The sequence below is a fragment of the Lutra lutra genome, chromosome 8 (assembly GCF_902655055.1).
Source record: "Lutra lutra chromosome 8, mLutLut1.2, whole genome shotgun sequence".
NCBI lineage: Eukaryota > Metazoa > Chordata > Mammalia > Carnivora > Mustelidae > Lutra > Lutra lutra.
The window spans coordinates 60,250,546-60,272,205 of record NC_062285.1 but is presented as its reverse complement, the minus strand read 5'-3'; the positions used below and the strand labels follow the sequence as shown (position 1 = coordinate 60,272,205).

The following is a 21,660-nucleotide window of genomic DNA, read 5'->3' as shown; positions in this document are numbered from 1 at the left end:
AGTCCTCTTGAAGAACTTATCCCTTTCAAAATGTTTGTCACTGGTAATATTCTTTGCTCTGAAATATACTTGGTATATTAATATAGTTACTTCATCTTTCTCTTGATTAGTTTTTGCATAGTGTATTTTTTCTATCCATTTACTTTTAACCTATCTGTGTCTTCACATTTAAAATGGGTTTCTTGGGGAGCCAGCTGGCTCAGTCGGAAGAACATACAACTCTTGATCTCAGGGTCATGAGTTTGAGCCCCATGTTGGGTGTAGAGATTATAAACAAAACAAAAAAAAACAAAAAAACCCAGGAAATTTCTAATAAACAAATAAATAAAATGGTTTTCTTATAAACAGATCTTTTCTTACCCAATCTGACAAGCTCTGCCTTTTAACCGGATGTTTATACTTTCCAGTATGGTAGCCACAAGTTGAAAGTGACTACTGAGCACTTGAAAAATGACTAATCCAAACTGTGCTATAAACATAAATATGCTGTAAGTAGAAAATGTGCACTACACTTTAAAGGAAAGATACCTCTTTAATAAAATTTCAGTATTTATTACATGTCAAAATGACATATTTTATATATATGGTGTTCAGTAAAATATATTATTAGAATTAATTTTACTGGGGTGCCTGGGTGGCTCAGTCAGTTAAGTGTCTGCCTTTGGCTCAGGTCGTGATGCCGGAGTCATAGAATTGAGTCCCATGTCAGGCTCCCTACTCAGTGGGGAATCTGCTTCTGCTTCTCCCTCTGTTACTCCCCCACCCCTGGCTCATGCCTTCTCTCTCAAAAAGAAAAATTTCTTAAAAAAAATTAATTTGGGTGCCTGGGTGGCTCAGCGGGTTAAGCCTCTGCCTTCAGCTCAGGTCATGATCCCAGAGTCCTGGGATCGAGTCCCACATCGGGCTCTCTGCTCAGCAGGGAGCCTGCTTCCCCCTCCCCTCTCTGTCTCTCTGCCTACTTGTGATCTCTCTGTCAAATAAATAAAATCTTTATAAAAAATTAATTTTACCTGTTTCTTTTTACTTTTCTCAATGTGACTACTAGAAAATTTAAAATTACCTATGTGGGGGTGCCTGGGTGGCTCAGTGGGTTAAAGCCTCTGCCTTCGGCTCAGGTCATGATCCCAGGGTCCCACACTGGGCTCTCTGCTCAACGGGGAGCCTGCTTCCTCCTCTCTCTCTCTCTCTGCCTGCCTCTCTGCCTGCTTGTGATCTCTGTCAAATAAATAAATAAAATCTTAAAAAAAATTACCTATGTGGTTTACATTATATTTCTATTGGGCATGCTGGGTTGGATCGTTTACATTTAATGTGATTACTGATATCGATGAGTTTAAATCTACCATCATGCTCTTTTTTTCTATTTGTCCTATCTGTTCTCCCTTTTTTCTTTTCTCCCTCCCTTCCTTTGGGTTTTTTTCCTTATTTTTCCTTATTATTTTATCTTATTTGTTTATTAACTCTTTTTATTTTTATTTTCAGTGGTTGCTCCAGGATTTATAATATAGGTCTTTACCTGATGACAGTCTATCTTCATATAACATTATATCACTTCATGTACTGTGTAAAAATCTTATAGTATGTACTTCCTCTTCCCCACTTTTGTGTTATGACAAAACACAAAATGTAATATAAAAATCCCATAATACATTTCTGCTTTAACTAGCCAATTGTCTTATAGAGATATTAAAAAAAATCAGAGCATTTCCACTGCTTTTCATTCCTTTATATAGACTGAAATTTCCACCTCATAGTTTCCTTCTGCCTGAAGAATATCCTTTAGTATTCTTTTTTTTTTTTTTTTTTTAAGTATTTCTTATAATACAGGTCTGCTGGTGGTGCATTCTCTCAGCATTTGTCTGAAAAAAAGTATTTTTTTGAAAGATATATTTGTTGCATATAGAATATAAATTGATAAGTTTTTTTGTTTTTTTTTCCTTTCAGTACCTTAAAAATGTAGCTACACTGTCTTCATGCCTACATGTACTTCTTTCTTGTATTCCTCTAGTACATCACATGTCTGTTTTCCTCTGGTTGCTTTTATCACTGATTTTCAGCAACTTATTATACTTTTTAGTATGGAGTCTCTTCTACTTAGGGTATGCTGAATTTCTTGGATCTGCCAGTCTAAGTTTCCAAATTTGGAAAATCCACCATTATTTTCTTCAAACTTTTTTTCTGATACCACTTACACTTAACTTTTCCTTCGGAGACTCTAAATAGAGCTCAGAATGCTTGATATTGTCCCACAGCTCACATATACTCATCTTTCTTCAGCCTTTTTTTCTGTTTCATTTGGATGGTTCCTACTGCTTTATCTTCTAGTTCACTAGTTTTCTCCTCTGTAGTGTCCAATATACTGTTAATCCTACCTCATATATTTTTTATTTCAGAAACTGTGTTTTTCATCCCTTAGAAGTTCAATTTGGGCCTTCTTTTACATTTTCCATTTTTCTCATCAAAATGTCAATTTTCCTCTAAATTCCTGAACATATAGAATGTGTTCGTAATATCCTGCCAATGTATGCTAGTTCTGTCATTTTTGTCATTTCTGAGTATTTCTGGTTTTTTCCCTGGTAATAAGTTGCATTTTCCTTCCACCTTGCATGCCTGGTAACATTTGAATGGAAGCTGGACACTGTGGTTTCAAGTTTTTTGGGTTTGGTTGTTACTAGAATATGTTTGTATCGTTGGCCTTTTGTTCTGTGATACAGTTAAGTCACTTGAATCAGTTTCAAGCTTTCAAGATTTGTATTTAACTTTGCTACCACAGGTCCAGAGTGGCCTTTATTTTAGGCCAGTTTGGCCCCACTCCTGTCCTTTTGAGGCCTTTATTCATTGCCACATGATTTTTCCATTCTTAACTGGCTGGAATATGAACTATTCTAAGCACTTATGTTAGCTCTGAGCTTTGTTCTGATTTCTTCTTCCTGGTGGTTCTTTCCCCAGCCTCTGGTAGTTTCTTCCAATCTATGTACAGACTGGTACTCAAAAGATTTGGGGTGGGGGGGCTCTGCCATCTCTGAAGCTTTCTCTTTGTGCAGCAACCTCCCCTTCAGTATTTTAACCTCACAAATCTTAGCCCCTTTCACCTCCCTGAACTCTGAACCATGTCTCCTCCACTAAGCAAGACTGTCAGGCACTGCTAGGTTCTACCAGCTCTCTACCCTCAACATACCACCCTAGTGAGGTGGGGAAATCATCAGCTCATCCCTTTCATTTTCCTCCTCTCAGGGATCTCTGTTATCCACTGTCTGAAAATTTTTGTTTCATGTTTTGATTAGTTTTCTGGTTAAGCTGAAAGGGTAAACCTGATCCATCTTATTCTATTATGACCAGAAATAGAAGTCCTATCCATTCACTTGTATGCCTAAGTAATTTCCATATATCTTTAAATTTATCTGATGCCTTATAAAACAATACTTAGGCCCTCTAAGAAGGAGAACTGTCACACCATAAAGCAGAATCATCAAGCCACTGGATCACAGAAGTCATCTAATGTAATCACCCAGAATTAATAAATAATTTTTAGTGCTGACAGCCATTTAAAAATACTTTTTTGCTCCTTGATTATGATTTTCAATCTACTTTTGCAACTAATTCCTCCTCTCTTTAACCCTGACCTCCTTCCCTTAATTAGCTATTTCTATTAACTCTTAATCACCAGACCTAGTACAGAAATTGCCATCTATAACGTCCCTGGTCTTCTCAGCCTTCCAGCCACCTTTTGTATTCTTTACAAAGACAGCCAATTTCCACATTCCATTTCTGAGAAGTTTCATTTTCTTTTATTATTATTATTTTTTTATGGATTTATTTTTTTTAAATTTTTTAAAGATTTTATTTATTTATTTGACAGACAGAGATCACAAGTAGGCAGAGAAGCAGGCAGAGAGAGAGAGAGGAGGAAGCAGGCTCCCTGCTGAGCAGAGAGCCCGATGCGGGGCTCAATCCCAGAACCCTGGGATCATGACCTGAGCCAAAGGCAGAGGCTTTAACCCACTGAGCCACCCAGGCGCCCCAGAAGTTTCATTTTCTTACAGTGAGTTAAAAATGTCAGTCCTATCAACCAATTATTGGTCCTTTAAAGCTACACAGAATTTATTCATCTGTACATAAATCCATTCACGAAAACCTATGTTTGAAAGCCTATTTTATAAACAAGCAATGTAGCCTACTCTTTTAGGAAAGTGACCAAAGAAAGGGTAGTCTAATGGCTTTCTGCACATATTCTAAATATAGGACTTCTGAATTTTATTTTCCTTATAAACTAAATCTGATCCTTTTCATTTCCAAGGATCTTATATTTCTTTCTTTTTTTTTTTAGATTTTATTTACTTATTGTCAGAGAGAGAGAGTGCGTGCACACAAGCAGGCAGAATGGCAGGCAGAGGCAGAGAGAGAAGCAGGCTCCCCGCTGAGCAAGGAACTGGATGCGGGACTCAATCCCAGGACCCTGGGATCATAACCCAAGCCGAAGGCAGCAGCTTAACCGACTGAGCCACCCAGGCATCCCAAGGATCTTGTATTTCTTGTCCATAAAATGGTAAGAATAATATGCCAGTCACCTTATTTTGGAGAAAGATTTAAAAGCAGCCTATAAAACTGATAGGATATACAGAAAGAAAAGAAATGGCTATTAATGAAAATATCTATTTGAGGGAAGGACAGGATTGAAGAGAGCACAAATTACTTGCAAAAGATGACTCAGAATTCACAACTGAGAAAAAGAATTATGTATTTTTAAATGAATATGAATACTTGAGGATATCTACTAATTCCTCATCAGAATGTTAGCTTCTCACAGACAGTAACTTTGAAAGCCTGAGAAGTACTGTACTTTGAAAATAGTGCTTTCCAAAATAGTTACCATCATCACAGACATGTGAATTGGTACCCACTTTCAAAGTTAACATTCTGAACTCAGAATACAAGCACTCTCTACAAAAGTTATGGGTAGGTGTCATAGAGATAAAGTAGAAAAGGAATCTTTCCTTCTCCTCTACTTTTCTAAATAATGTAACTTCCATGAACTTCGCTTGCTAAAAATCCAATCTTTGATGGGCCGGGAGAATGGAAAACATGTCCTGATGAATGCCGCCTCTGTAAGGGATCTCACCGAGGATCTCACCAAGGTAACTGCCACCGTAAATAGCAGGGACTCGGCTCATATCCTACTCATTGCTGCCCTCTAGGAGGCTTTGCATAATTTACAACAAATGAGCTACAATCCCTATACAATAACTGATCCCTTTCCATTTGGCAGTGGCAGGCAGAAACTGGCAAGAAACCATACATTAATGTCTTCAAATAAAAAACATTTAATTGGTGGATACTTTTGACAGTCCTTGATTTCCATTTTGCCCTTTTATCTGGTGAACTCTTTTTTTTTCCTGTTATGTGACCCAATATTCTAATATCATTATTTTGAGCCAAAAGAAGCAAGACGCTTTCCCCTAAAGCAAGACAGTATCAAACCATACCTTCCTTACCATTCTTGGTCAAAGATATTATTCAGGGAATATTTAACTTCTGAAATCTTTATTTTATTTTTAAAAGATTTTATTTATTTATTTATTTATTTATTTGACAGAGAGTGAGAGAGCACAAGCAGGGGGAGCGGCAGAGGGAGAGGAAGAAGCTGGATCCCCGCTGAGCAGGGACCCTGATGCAGGGCTCGATCACAGAACCATGAGATCATGACCTGAGCCGAAGATAGCCATTTAACTGGCTGAGGTACCCAGGAGCCCCTGAAATCTGTATTTTAGAAACTGATCAGGGGCAAAGAGAATGGGGCTAGTCTAGCTGCCCCCAGAGAAAATCAACATGCTGGGCATGGCATATGGCTCTCAAATTCTACACATCTAACCCTAAGACAGGATCCAATTTAGGATTCTGAGGCAGTACAATATAACAGATAAGATCCAACGCTTGGGTCTAAATCCTGGCTCTGCTACTTACTGGCCATGTAACCTTGAAAGTTTCTTAATCTTTCCATGCTTTGTTTCTTCATCTATAAAATAGAAATGGTTAAACTACAGAATATACCTCCAAGGTCTGTAGTGACTATTATAACGAATAGAACATATAAAACATAATAGTGCCCAACATGATGTAAATGCTCAATAGATGTTAGCAAATATTATTATTTGGAAGATCCTAAGCATACAAGACCAGATTATAGATATCTAGAATATCTAGTGCTTATTATACTGAGTATCTAAAAATCTAAAGTTTTGAATAACCCAAAATATGAGGCAGGGATGTTTCTACTGGGCCTAAGAAAAGAAGCAAGTACTTAGAGAAAAAAACCGCAACCCCATCTCTTCCTTTGCTGTGAAAAATACCCTTCTGAAATAAAACAGTTTCCTCCAGGTTTAAGATTGAGGACAGAATAAAGACTGTAATTAATCTACTTAAAATTATTAACAGGAGCTGAGGGCCATACCTTTCTTTCAACCCAGTACATCAAATATTTAATAATATAACTTTTTCAATGTCAGTATATTTAATAACATACCTTTTTCAATATCATATATAAATGCAGGCTATTTTAGAAAGCTTAAATCTCATAACCTAGGTGACCCGGAACAAGTACAGAAAGATGAAAAAGGAAGTAGAAATGGACTCCATGATGGAAATGATGGCAACACAGTCAGAGCTGTTAAAAATCTACTCAGATTATGTGAACTGCAGGGTAGGTGCCTTAAAAAGAATGAGAGCCAAATGTCCTCTCCCTTAGTGTCTAGATCTTCCACACACAACAAGGTAAATCAGCAGTTCTCAGACTCACAGGTATATTAAAAAAAATCAGCTGAGGTACTTGTTTAAAATGCATTTCTCCACCACAGTGTCTCATACTCACTCAGGAGAACAGACAAACATAGGAGAGCCAATTCTATGTAGGTCATCTGAGGACCACACTTGGAGAAAAGATAATGCCTTGATTTAGTTTCTACTTAACGCTCACTATTTGAATATAAAAATAGGTGCGAGATTACCTCATCATTGAGCCAGTTCAGATGGTTTAGAGTTTGAATATCTTTGCGTGTAATGGTTAAGCGGAATGCTTCACTCAGAACTTCATCCTGGTTCCCATTACGAAATACATTCTTTATTTCCTTCTCCATTTCCTAGGGAACCAAGAGGTACCAGAGATGATGCCTACATGGCTACAGACTAGATTTCTCACCAAAGCTCATATAATCCCCAGGCTATATTTATCGGTAATCAACTGTTCACTTCTAACATTTTGGTTTGGTTTCTATTCCTTCCAGTAATTTCCTGGATTACTTCCTTTCATCCCATCTTGTCCTCCCTTCTCATTTGCAGCACAAAATTTCAGACCCTTCTTTCTTTTATTCCTAAGTCTGAAATAACCTTCTGCTATCAGATTTTCTAAGTCCACAAGAAGACCTAATTATATTTCATATCTTTGGTCCATACAATTTCCTAGTAAATAGAATCTTTCCCAAAGGGTAGTAAGGGGATAAAGGTAGTATCTTCAGACACATTTTCCTAGAAAAAAATTAGACTTCTTAAATGTAAATTATGGAATTCAGGACAACTATAATAAATGTGTTATACTTATCAGCTATAGGATAGTTTTTCCAACAGAAGAATGGATTAAGGAACAGATTATCTTAAATGTACAAAGACTTTTATGTATTTTCCAAATTTTTATACTGATTTTTTACCACTTAAAAAAAAAAACGTAAGCCTCAGCTTACTACTATTTGATGTCAAACTATTGTACACATACAAGTGATAATGTACATAAAATAAAACACAACTCTATTCAATGTTTTTTCACTGAAGTCATGAAAATCCACCCACAATTCTTTCCTCAATTTTCAATAATCCTTTAAAAAGAAAGTCAAGATTGGTATTGTAATACAAATAAATGAAAGCAGGGGTATGCAACACAATTTAAATGCCAGGTGTTCTATTACTTTTACGTTTGAAATTCATTCAAAGTATTTCTTCTAAATACACTTGCTAGCACAAGAATCTGTAGTATGTAATTTACCTCTGTGATTTCAGGAAATTCATCTTCACTCTCAATTAATTTATGACCTTTCTTTTCTGTTTCTTGGGTGATCGTGACAGGGATCTCCTTTTCAAGCGGTACACGAAGATGCAGTTCTACCGAATCATGTACTGAATGTTCCTGTTCCTGCAATCTCTGCAAAAAAGAACTTTAGAGTAAGTAGGATAAGGAAAACTACTACTTTTCTACATACACTGAGCAGGACCAGCTGGAGAGACCAAGGACTAATCATATATAATGTTATGCTACCATAACATCTTGCAATTACAATAGCTTTGATCCCAAGCCAGCTACTCTTCCAAATTAGTTTCAACTTGGATATGCTATTTATTTACAACCTTATCTCTAATTGTTCGTTTACCTGGTTTTGAAGCTGTAATGCTAGTGCTTTCTGCTCTTCAATCTGGCGCAATCTCTCCCGTGCTCGAGAATCATAAACACTAGTTCTAGGAAATGAAAAGGAATGGGACAAAAGTGCAGACCACTGTCTTAGCATCAGGCACATTGTTAATGAATGATGAACATTAAATATAAAACCCTCATACAGAAAGTCTAAAATCCGTACACTAATCTTATCGTCACACTACACTTATATTTTAAGACAGGTGAAACCAGGTAGTGTTATTAAAATTATCCTATTTTTATTGAAATGATGAATTTTTTTTTGCTAAATGGGAACAGGTGACTTTTGTGGATATTTGCAAATGTGTAGTCTCTTTTTTCCTTTAAGCATACTTCTAAGATTATGGAGAAAATGAAGCTTCATTCTAGAAACTTAAAAATGAGACTGAATCCCAAAGGAGCAAATAATATAAGATATAACTGAGGTTTCAATTCAAATATTTATGATCCAAAAGAAAAAATATGAGTTTTTTTCCCCTAAAAAAATTAGTAAGGCCAGGGATTTGGATAACTCAAAGTTACTGAAAATGGAGACTAAAAACTCAATGATTTTGCAAATTCCAGAAATGTGAATTATTCAATAAATTAGTTTTATCAATGTGAAAATAAGGGCATTTATTTTCCTTTCTATGTAACACCTAACTGAAAGTTCTCCAATCCAATTGAATTTCAGTAATTGTTACATATTTAACAAACCTAAGCAAAGACATGTCCCAACCCCAATTCGTTCTAAAACCCCAACAACTTAAAAGTTGTTTTATAAATAAATATTAAATAGGGAATCTTTACTGATTAAATATAGGTAGGGTGATTGGCTAATTGACTACTTCTAACTGGAAAGGAAGTGATGGAGAAGGAAATTAACCAAGCAAAATTAACAACTTACAATTCTTTGATCCACAGCTCTGCCTGAAAAAAAGTAGGACTATGGGTGGGGAAAAAAAATATGACAAATGAGCAGGAGGCTTATAAGAAAATTCAAATATCATCACCAAGAAAACCAATCGTTTAAATAATTTACGAGAATGCTTTATATGTATGCAATAAGTAAAAAGTCCTAAATTACATAAAATAATCGCAACTAGGAACTAAAGGAATACAAGTACGAGTCATTTGCACACATACTAGTTAAAAAGATGACCCAAAGTTCGGCAGAGAAGTTAACTGTAGCATAGCTCTTGTGTGAGAGACCAAAACGATGTGAAAGAGCACATCACTTGTCAAGGTAATACATTAAGCTAGATCATTCCTCCTCCCAAATGCTTCAGATTAACAGATTTATTAATGATTTAGTCAAATCTTAGACTTCTTGTCAGTCTACTTGAATCAAAATATTTTCAACTAAATCATACCACACACTAAAAATCCCCACCCACACAAGAATTTGTATCAAATGGCTAGTGAGTCAATGAATCAAAGTGGAAAATCAGCAATACAACTCTACTCCAAAGATGAGCGACAAGTTCTAGTCCATGCAGCTCTTGTGACAATCCAAATGAATAATGCTTCGCAGAAGAGTCACAGGCATGTTCTCTCTCCTAGAGCCTCTTGCTCTTCTCAAATGTCGTCATCTCCTTGCCAATCCCTAACTGAAGGATTTCTCAAAGAAACAAACAGAGGAGTGAACACTTTTCCAAAGAAAACTTTAAGATACATAGAACAAGTAAACAGAGGAAAGCATCAAATTGGGAGTTAAGAGACCTGGATCTCCTGGAGCAATCCCTGATTCACTTTGTGACTTTGACAAAGTCACTTCATTTCCATGGGTCTTAGTTTCAGATTTGTAAAATATGGAAATCAGAGTCCCTGTCAGTTCTTCAATTGCTATGGTCTGTCTTAGTGAAGGCAAGAACAAGGATTCAAGAGCGTATCCCTTGCTCCTTAGCCTACCTTTTGAGAATCAGTATTCCCAATCATCCGTAGGCTAGGGTTTGGCAATGACAATACTGTTCTATTGCCTCCCCACTGTAACTGAGGTTAATGAATGGAAAACATACACGTAGTGGCCTATACCCTTGGCACAGTGAATACTGATGTAACAACCAAGATAGAAAGTCAGAGAGATCAGTGGTAGCACTGTGAGAGGCCTAGTGTGTGACATTAAAAACAAATGAACATGAAAACACATTTACTGCACAATATAAGGAAGTGACAAGAACTGCCCAGAATTTCATGGTATTATATCACGCTATTAAAGCTTGTCTGCTTCCTTATTAGACCATAAACTTAATGAGGATAGGAATTTTTGTGTTTTGTATTTACTACCATATCCTCTACACTAAGAATGTGCTTGGCACACAGCAGGTACTCAGTACTTACTGAATAAATGAATAATGTAAGGGAAAAGTACTGCTCTTCAATGGATCAAGGTATTTGGTGGCTTAAGAAAGTAAAATAAGATTATACATTATTTTTCATATGATTGAAGCACACAGTAATAACTAAAACAACTTATGAGCACCTACTTCGTGCTCTGTGTGAAATTCTGCTTTAGATGTTTTATAGTAGTTAAGCCTCATGATAATTCTCATACTAGTTAAACCTCAATATAATATGTAATAAGGAATTATTCCTCATTGTGTACAGAAAAGGAAACTGAGGTTCAGAGGATAATCTGTTTTGGAAGTCAGGATTAGAAACGATGTCTGTCCAATTCTGAAGGCTGTGATTTCTTCTCTTGCAATGTGCCTTTCAGTAAACCAAAGCCTTAAACCAACAGGGAGATGATGAATACTTGAGCTACTCAAGAGAGCATTTAAGGCTTTCTAGGAAATGCATGTTTAACAAAGATTTATTTACTAAGTACCTATCATATGCCAGGCATTATCAACATTAGGTTATTAGTGCAAAGGTATTAGTAATGAACAGACATAGGGATAGAAGTACTAGAAGAAAAGGCTTATGCTGCCCGGAGAAGTCAGAGAAATGTCTTGAGAAAAAAATAACACCTGAGTCAGATTCTGCAAAGCAAAACAACAAGTGGACAAGGAGAGAAAGGAAATTACAGGGATTAGGATCAGCATGTACAATGGCACAAAAATAGGAAATGGAATGGCATATTCTGGGAAATAAGGGCAGATCCTCACTGCTAGGCCTTTTTTTTTTTTTTTTTAAAGATTTTATTTATTTATTTGACAGAGAGATCACAAGCTGGCAGAGAGGCAGGCAGAGAGAGAGGAGGAAGCAGGCTCCCTGCTGAGCAGAGAGCCCGATGCGGGGCTCGATCCCAGGACTCTGAGATCATGACCTGAGCCGAAGGCAGCGGCTTAACCCACTGAGCCACCCAGGCGCCCCGTCACTGCTAGACCTTAACCAAGAGGCAGTGGTGGGAGATTAAGAATAAAGAGCCAATCAACCAAGTCTCGAGAGAGCAGACTCCAACTGCAATAAACAGCATTAGTCAATCTGATCCCAACAGACCATTTCTCCCACCATCTCATTCTTCAGGCATCACCAAGAGAAATCTTCCATAAAGGAAAGGTATACCCAGTAAAGAACCATTAAAGAATTAAAAGCACTCTTTACATGAGATCGACCTTTTCCCAGGAAAAAATACCTACTTTGTGTACTATGTGTGAAAACACTTTTATAAGTGCTTTTTGAGTATATTAACCTTCACAGCAATTCAAAAAATAGTAAGGTATTAATACTGGCATTTTCACTGATAAGGAAACTAAGGTTCAGAAGAGTAACTTGTCCAAAGTTACATGATGCCTGGACAAAATCAGAACCCAGGTCTGGGACTCAAGAAAAAAAAATGTATAAAGAATAAGAACTCCAAACTCTAAAGTCTCCTTGAGAAACTATAACAGAGAATTTTTCTTTAAATATCTAAAATTCAGGACATTTGGAGAAATGCAAAGAAGTATAGAAACTGAGATGAGAAAAAATGTTTCACAATTGCTAACTTCCTCAATGAAAAACTGACACTATTATCATTCCAGCAACTGAATTGCTAATGCCACAGAAACAGCAATGGCAAAGAAATTGCGATCTTAAGTAGTAACCCACTGAATTACAAAGCAAAATGTTTCATATAGAAGTCAAGTATCATAGAAGACCATATTTGAATTGAGATTTAAAAGACAATAAAGAGATTCCTGCTTCTTTAGATAGACAAGTTGAGGTAGGGGCTACATACTAGGCAGAAGGAACACTGACTATGAAGGTTAAGTAAGTACATATCATATATAGTCCAGCACGTAACAAACACAAGAAAGAGTCCCATCTTCCCATATGTCTCCTCCTCTCACCTCCATCATATCTCCCCTCAAATGTCCCTTATCAGACTTGCCATGACCACCCAGATAAACAGTGCCCCAGCCTATAAGTTACCCTGCTTTATTTTTCTTCACATTTATCACTACCAGATATAAATGTTTATCTACTCATTATTTGTCCCCCATCTCTTTCCTTATACTTTTTTTTTTTTAAAGATTTTATTTATTTATTTATTTGACAGAGAGAGAGAGAGAGATCACAAGTAGGCAGAGAGGCAGGCAGAGAGAGGAGGAAGCAGGCTCACTGCTGAGCAGAGAGCCTGATGCGGGGCTCGATCCCAGGACCCTGAGATCATGACCTGAGCCGAAGGCAGAGGCTTAACCCACTGAGCCACCCAGGCGCCCCTTTCCTTATACTTCTTATAACCAGAATATAAGTTCCTTGAGTGCAGGGCTTTCATTTTGTTCACTACTGTTAGCCCTAATGCCTGTATTAGGACTTGGCACATAGTAAATGATCAATAAATACTTTTTAAAGGAAAGAACATGTGACAGGAAGTGAGGTGTGCAGAGGAAATGCTTTGTATAGCATATCACGGAGTTTGGGCTTGACTCTAGTCTGAGAGCCAGCCACTCCTATTGGAATTTAATGAATAATCAGATATGCATTTTAAATAGACCACTCGGGTTGCAGAATGGAAGATGGAAAAGAACAGGCAAAGAATGGATTTGAGACCATGATGGAAGATGGAATGAAGCTCAACAATGAGGCCGGAGGAAGATGACCAATCAGAAAGTCACTGAAATAATTCAAATAACACAGGCAAGAGGTCTGAATTGAGGCAGTTTGACCTTATATTCTGTAACTCTTAGAGAAGAAATTGTGAGTAAGGGGAAGAAAAAGAAAATATGTCAAGAACGTCCTTTTTCTAAAGCTTACCTGGGAGCTGGAGTCTGGGAATCTTTCACTTTGAGTAAGATCACAGAGTCTGATCCTAAAAAGAAACACAAGAGCATGTCATTATTAATAAAATCCTACGTAGTTATATACTCTAGATGCCTGTAGTTTAAGTTCCCATACTTTGTTATATTCTATTTTCATAAAAATAATGCAACACAAGGACAAAGACAGGATGGAAGAGACAGAGAGAGAGGCAGGCCCATTTTCACTGAGCCAGAAAGAGGGCTTAGAGAAGAGCTTGCCTCACAAAGAAAGCAGTCGTTCTAAAATACAAGCACATAGGCCCTTCATCTCCTACTCCCAGGCTCTGCTTGATTCCTGCGCTGCTTCTTTCTGTTCCTGGGGAACAAGAACAAGCCAATATTTCTCAAAAGCTTTTACTTTTAGTTCATGAACTACCACGAGACTGAATAAGGTGAAAGAAGGGAAGGAGGAACAGAAGGTAGAAAGACAGAAACAGCTATAGAAGTAGCAGAGTCTAAAACATACAAATTCTATCATTTCATCATTTATTTTCAGTGTTGATAAAGGCAGGAATTGTGTCCTTCTAGAGGATCGTGTCCTAACTGAAATGATTAGAACCTCATTTAGAATATTTATTAAATGGTACAATAAAAGTAAGGAACACTTCAATGTATTATAGTATATTTGTTTCAGTTTAGTTGCATCTAACCCTTTGTCATACAACTTATGTGTCTTAGGTTAAAGGCTTTTTTAATGGTAGTTCCCAGTAAATCATCTCACAAAATTTTATAAAGGTTTTCATGAATACATGTAGCTATATAATGATGCCACCAACAATTTTAATCCCCAAGTGAAATTTTAAGAAAGTGAAGAATATCTTAAAAAAATAAATAAATAAATCTGAGGAAGGAGGTAAGAGCCTTAGAGAATGATCTATCAAAAGATCATAATGTCTAACCATTTAACCTAAAACTTGTTTTAAGTTATATACCTAAATACATACTATCATAAACATACACAATACATACCTACAGAAGAGGAAAACTAAGCAAATGAAATTATCACAGAAAACCTTCATTATCTGGAGTGCAGAGTCTAGATATTTCAGGTAACCAAAACTTAGGTTGAAAACTCATTTTGTTTCTGAAATTTGCTGATGACCATTCTAAAATGCATAAACTTACTACACAACTTTTTATAAAACATTACCTGGTTAAGAACTTTTACTTCAATACTTAATTGATGTTCTAAAACTCTTAGAACTTCAGAGTACTTAATGGTCATTGTAAAGTACTAGAGACAGAGAAAGTACTGAAGTAATTGGGCTGACTGTGCTGACCCTAGACTCTGCTCAGGAAGTTAATCTTTTAAGTAAAATATATGAAATCATCTGCATCTCCATGTAAGAAAAAAGTAAGTCACTTGCAGGTTTAGCTTATTTGTGGTAAGGCTAACTGAATTAAATGTATTTGAAGTTTCTTACATGTTAGTTATGTTACATTCAGATTACAACCTTGCCTATGATTCACATGGATCCCATCAACAGTTAACTGGCTATTAGGACTGAAAATATAGTTATAGAGACCAATTTCACCTTCTGATTGTGTATTTGAAGCTGGTAAGTGATCTGGCTGATGTAGAAGAGAGTGGTGATGTTGGGGTTGATGGAGAGGATCGGAATCTTTGGATCCGAATGCCACAACATCTGGGGCATAAGATGATAAGGAATACACACTGTGGGACAGTTGTTCCTGGGCAGTTAAAATGCTGGCAGATCCAGATGATGAAGTATCAGAGCCAATGATCTGAGCTGCACAAGAGTTTCCATTTTTAAACAGTGAGTCTTTCAAAGTATTCTTACTGGAACTAAGACATCGAGACCTAGTAAGAGAAGAATATAGTTTCAATATCAAATGACAAAATGAGAATTAAATTCATTTGAAATATGTTTCTGTGACTCACAGGTGTAAAGGAAAGTGTGTGGTGGGTTTTGCTACAGAAAACTGTTTCCCTGTGACCATCTGTAGCAGCTGTCTGTAAATCTCTCTTTCTTCTTCTTGGACTGTCTATATTAAAAAAAAAAAAAAAAAGAAAGAAAGAAAGAAATCTTAGACACAACCAGTGAAGAAGATTTTTTTTCAAAACAGCATCTAGATTCCCAGAAGTTCTGCCAAAGTTCAGATAGAATCCCTCAAGATAATTAAGAATTATCCTTAGATATATTCTAGAAAATTATAAGAAGAGTTAAATGAAATAAATACCAGATAGTATATTTTGGAAAATTATGGGACACATATGTAAGTAACAATGCAGACAGGCTCTAGGATATGAAACCAGAAGGCCAGTAGGCAATCAGTTTTGAGTCAACTGATAGAGTGCCAGAAACAAAATATTTGAGGATCTCTCAATTAGGATTCTAATAAACCCTACAATTCCTGACATCTACTAGAAAAACTATAAGGAAGTAACCAGAAGAGTCAAAATCAGAGTGGGATACCTTGCTGTTTTCTACTTTATCTAATTTTTAAGAGTATAAGTATTTTCCAGAGATGGTTTCCATCTCCAATATTTACTCTTCTTCCTAGGCCTCAGTACTGAATTCATTTATTGACTTTGAATACCTACTAAGCACCACTCACTAGAGATACTGCACTGAATAAAATAAAATAAAATTCCTGTCCTTGTGGAATTTACATTATAGTTAAAAGGAACAGTAAACAAGATTAGTCAGATAGTATGAAAAATTAAAGGGAATAGAAAATGATGGAGAGGAAAGAGCAAGAACAGGTAAGACCCCTTTAAAAAGGTGGTATTTCAACAGAAACCTGTATCAAGGTAAGAGGTATGTCATAGAAATTTATAAAAGACTATTCCAGGTTGAAGGATAGCAAACGCAAAGGCCCTGAGACAGGTATGTGCTTAATGTGTCCAAGGAAAAGTGAGGTAATGGGGCGCCTGGGAGGTTCAGTCGTTAACCGTCTGCCTTCACCTCGGGTTGTGATCCCAGGCTCCTGGGATCTGGTCCTGCATTGGGCTCCCTGCTCAGCGGGAAGCCTGCTTTTCCCTCTCCCACTCCCCCTGCTTGTGTTCTGTCTCTCACTATCTCTGTCAAACAAATAAATCTTTAAAAAAAAAAAAAAAAAAAAGGAAAAGTGACATCAGTGTAAATCAGCAGAGCAGTAAGAGAGGTTAGTTGGCAGAGAACCAGATTACACATGGACTTGTAACCATAGGAAAACGTTTATTCTATACTGATCCCCAGAAGCATTGGGCTGCATTCACTAAATAGTATGCCCTGGTACTTTTTTAAAAAATCTTATATACAGTTTAACAACCACCAATCTTCATGAAATAATTTTAATATTTTGTGCCAGGGCTAGCTACATCCTGCACTATGACATTTCAATGTGCGTAAGCATTTTATTCAGTTATAAATGTTAAAAGCAGAATGAAATTAAGCAAACTATCTATGCAAAGGCAAACAGACATTAAGTTTTTTCTTCTTGGTCACTGTTTGCTACATAGTAACTGTCAATCACATTGTCACTATAATGTTACTGATCTAACAAGATTCACCTTGAACTGTGAAGCATGACAACTCCTTATGAAAAAGAGCTATCCTTAAATTTGAATAGATGAGTAATAAGGTAGAATTAGTTAAGCACTTGGGGGGAAAAACAGACCCAAGAGAAAAAACAAATTGCAATTTTCTATATGAAGAAAATAAACTCCTTTATTTTATCCCTTATACAATTAATACTGTATTTAAGATGACAGCAGTCCTTTTTCCTAGTGTTTGTGAAGAGACGGTCTACAGTATTGGACAGGCACTTCAGTAAGAGCACAAAAGTGATAATGGTTAGCAGGTATACATTATTATCAATCACCAAATCTGTAGGTTTTGGCTGTTGTAATGGGGAGGCCATGAGTATCTGGGAGATAAATTTAAAAGCTGTAATTAAGGGGCATCTGGATGGCTCAGATGGTTAAACCTCTGCCTTCGGCTCAGGTCATGATCTCCAGGTCTTGGGATCGAGCCCCATGTCGGGCTCTCTGCTCAATGGGGAGTCTGCTTCTCCCTCTCCCTCTGCCTCTCCCCCTTCGTGCATGCGTGCGCTCTCTCTCTGTCTCTGTATCTGTCTCAAATGAATAAAAAAAAAAAAAAAAACTAAAAAAATTTTTTAAAGCTGTAATTAAAATAAATGCCTTTTTATTAAAACCTAAATTTGCTGTTATAAAGGTTCTTTAAGTAGACAGTCTGAAGAATGAAGCATCATTACCGATTATTAGATTGTAAGAGACTGCCAACCAACTCCATAGTGAAAAAGCTGTGTTACCTGGCACTTTAATGACTGAAATTTTTGAACAACCACCAAAGTTGATCCCACATTCCCACTACACCAAATAACCTAATTCATAATCCACAATACAATGGGGTTAACAGTATGTTGTTTTCAGGAGTGAGAAAATGGAGGGAGTGAAGGAAAATCAGAAGAGTAATACCACCTGGGTCATGGAAATTAACTCTTAATTAACCAATCATTGTAGTTCATTTCCATTGTCCTACCAAACTAAATTTTACAAAGGTTTGACTACATTATCACATCATAGGGAGGAAAATAAAGCAGAGAAATTGGGGTAAGAGGTTACTTTGACTACCAAGGGAATGTAAAGAAATACCCCCAACACATGAAGACTTCACAAACACACTGAGAACAGTGACATAGAAAGGATCTTTGCCTGTGGTACCCTACAGACTTCAACTGTAAAAAGTTAAAAAACACTTCTCTCCTCCCTCATATCACATAGCAAAATAGTTTCTTAGAATAAATTTTTAGGGGCGCCTGGGTGGTTCAGTGGGTTAAAGCCTCTGCCTTCAGCTCAGGTCATGATCCCAGGGTCCTGGGATCAAGCCCCGCATCGGGCTCTCTGCTCAGTGGGGAGCCTGCTTCCCCTTCCCTCTCTGCCTGCCTCTCTGCCTACTTGTGATCTCTGTCTGTTGAATAAATAAATAAAAAGTCTTTAAAAATAAATAAAGAATAAATTTTTATACTTCTAAATAAAACATGAATAACCAACGTGCTATTGACTCAGCTAAAATAAATTATGACAAATCTAGATTAATTCAAGGTAATGAACTGATTTTTTAAAATCAATTAAACATACATAAGTCACCCACAGATCATTTTCTCCATCTTTTCAAAGAAAAACCTCTGTCTAAACCGGAACAGCCTCATAGTCATTAGACACCATAAAATAAACAGGAAGAGATGTTCTGTATTCCAAATAATTATCTGAGGTCTCTTGAAGCCTCATACTTTCACTTTCAACTATAGTCTAAAAAATAAATTATAGAAAAAAGGTTAAGAATTTTTTACTGTTCTACATGACAATTTAAAGGTCACAAGAACTTATCTGCTATTTCAGGCAAAGAAAAGATAGTCCTGCAACTCTCTCAAGAACATATATAACATTTGGCTTTACCAAAAGAACATGCAAAAAGGTGAGTCTCTTCAAACTTGAAACACAATTCTTTTTTGGAGCATCTGGTACTATAAAGTAAAAGAAAACATCTTTTTCTATACATTACTTATTAAGCTATTTCTACTGAATAAGCAAATTAGGAAATTAAGAGGAAAGGAAGTAATAATTGGATAATATGTTAAAGTAAAAGAAATCAGCTAATGTTATGTTTTAAACATAATAAAGGACAAAGGAAAGTTTAAAACAATACAAAGGTAAATAAGGTGCTGAATTCTATTTTTTAAAAAATGTGGCAGATTCTTGTACTTAGATGCTTGTTAAGAGTCTCCATAAAACTGTCTGTAAAATTATAAAAATCTAACAGAGAACAGTAAAACCTTTCAATATAAATTACTCAAATAACTTCATAAATCTCCTAACTTTGATTCTGTTTTAAGTAATAGCTTTATACAATAAACATAAATTTCAATTATCAAAAGTGCATAGTTCAACAACTTTCTGTTTTCAAGCCCCAAATTCTTGGTTATAACAAAACTGTAAAGTTTGTTTTGTTTTGTTTTGTTTTTAAAGACTAAAACCACCAGTGTCATCTATTAAGGAAGTCCAACATCTTAAAATGTTGCTCAATATGTTGCAGAGAAGCATGCCTGGAAACAACATATATATGAAAAGAAACTTCGAGTTTTTACTGTTTTACATTTTAAAAATCCCTAGTATTTTCTCTTTCCCAAACAGAAATCCATATCCTCTAAACAGTGTTAGTTATATTGGAGATATTCTATATCGTACTGTCCAATACGGTAGCCACTAGCAATATGTGTACTTGAAATGTGGCTAGTGTGACTGAAAAACTAAATCTTTATCTTATTTTAACTGAACTAATATAAGTAGTGCATAGGACTAGTGGTTATCCTATTTGATAGTACAGTTCTTTAATGATGTCCTTCAATCAGCCATTAGCCAAGTGGTGGTCCAGTCACCACTTACATATTTCCAAATTCTTCTTTATATATTCTCTTTAAACTCCTGTTGTAAGACTGAACAGTGCAGTGGTAACAACATCATGTTATTTTTATAGATTTAGATTCCTGAAAGTGATAAATCCAGCAGTAAAATCAATACTTAACTTTCCTTCTTTAACATAAGCAACTGCTTCTCCCTTGGAGATCTCAATATTTCCATGGAAAGTAACTTTTCTTCCACTTCGTGAGCTCCCCACCAGTAAATTCTTTATTCCCAGGGGGGAAAAAGTATTATGTTTTAATCTAGATTATCCATACTATCTGAGACTAAATATCTAAATAATCTGTTGATACTCTGATTTAATAAAGTTTGGTCCTATATTTTGTCTTACTAGTCTTATATGGGTGATGTGGTAGTTCTGTACTAAAAGCAAGTCGCTTTTCATAGCAGAATATAGACCTACAAACAGCTGGTTGACTCCAAATTTTCTGCATCTCTTGTTGTGTGGGATAGATTCAGTCCCTGCCATTTTCTTAGCACTGTAGAAGGAAGGGGAACTCCAGTTTCACGTCCTTTAGTGGGCCAGCCTGCGGCTGGGAGGGCTGAATATAATCCAGCTGGCCCAAGTCCTCAGGTGGAGGTAGAAGTGAAAAGAGAAGGGGCTGAGTGGTTCAAAGGACTGCTTGGCTAGTGGGTGAATGACAGATAATCTTAAGGATGCCGTGATCTCAGCGGCAGCCATGGGAGGTAGGGGAGGCTTGGGGGGACAATATCCAGCCACCACACTGCTGCCGTCTTCTTCCCCACAAGTGTCTCTGTAGCCTGCAGGCTGCCTAGGTTCCAGCAGAAGCACAACCCCAGTAATCTAAAACTATTTATGTAATAACTAACACATACATGGTACTAAATTTAGTAGTACAAAAGTGAAAAATAAATCTCACTTTTGTAACTGTTGCTCAGCTCTCACCAAAGGCAACTGCTGCCAGTCTCTTCTCTCCCTTCTCTACTAAATGTGACTTACTAGTTCTGTCACCCTCTGCTTCATTTTTCAGATTCAATACAAACATAACACCAAACAGAATGTATAGGATTTTCACTAACCATGTCACAAATAATCATGTTTTGCCACTTAAAAGATCTTCATTACGAAATTAATTATTTAGCATGAAATGCTGTATTCTTGACTCTCCAATCTGTAAGCTCCGATGGGCTGGAAATACACCGCTGTGTTGTATAACAGGAAGCATACCAGACTAGACTCCCAAAGACCTGGGCTGTAGGATGGCCAGGTCTTTTACTAGCTGTGTGACCTCTGACCTTTACCCTCCTAATGTGTTTAAAATGTGGGTATTACCTCATCTCTACCTATTTCACAAGATTAAAATGATTCAACATAATAATACATGTGAAAAGCATACTGGAAACTCTATAGGCTACATAACTGTAAGGTCTTGTTATTTATTTGTATCCTCATAGCAAGCAGTCCAAAGCTGACTAGATGCATAATAAATATTTAACAGATATGAGCACATTCTCTGCCACATAAATTATATGCCATATTGTATTTACAGAATTGATCTTTTTTTTCCTTTAGGTTTTTTTTCCTTTAGGTTTAT

At 36.4% G+C, this 21,660-nt stretch overlaps 1 protein-coding gene across 6 annotated transcripts in view; it reads right to left on the bottom strand.

The window, feature by feature from the left end:
- SENP1 (SUMO specific peptidase 1) overlaps positions 1-21,660 on the bottom strand; it is a 54,400-nt gene that overhangs the window by 14,142 nt on the left and 18,598 nt on the right. For all 6 annotated transcript variants that reach the window (XM_047743163.1, XM_047743165.1, XM_047743164.1 and 3 more), the window contains 7 exons: positions 15,560-15,663; positions 15,192-15,478; positions 13,613-13,667; positions 9,339-9,377; positions 8,412-8,496; positions 8,030-8,185; positions 7,002-7,133 (listed from right to left, as the gene is read on the bottom strand). In XM_047743163.1, the coding sequence (XP_047599119.1) occupies positions 7,002-7,133; positions 8,030-8,185; positions 8,412-8,496; positions 9,339-9,377; positions 13,613-13,667; positions 15,192-15,478; positions 15,560-15,663 (858 nt within the window). The remainder of the gene's footprint in view (positions 1-7,001; positions 7,134-8,029; positions 8,186-8,411; positions 8,497-9,338; positions 9,378-13,612; positions 13,668-15,191; positions 15,479-15,559; positions 15,664-21,660) is intronic.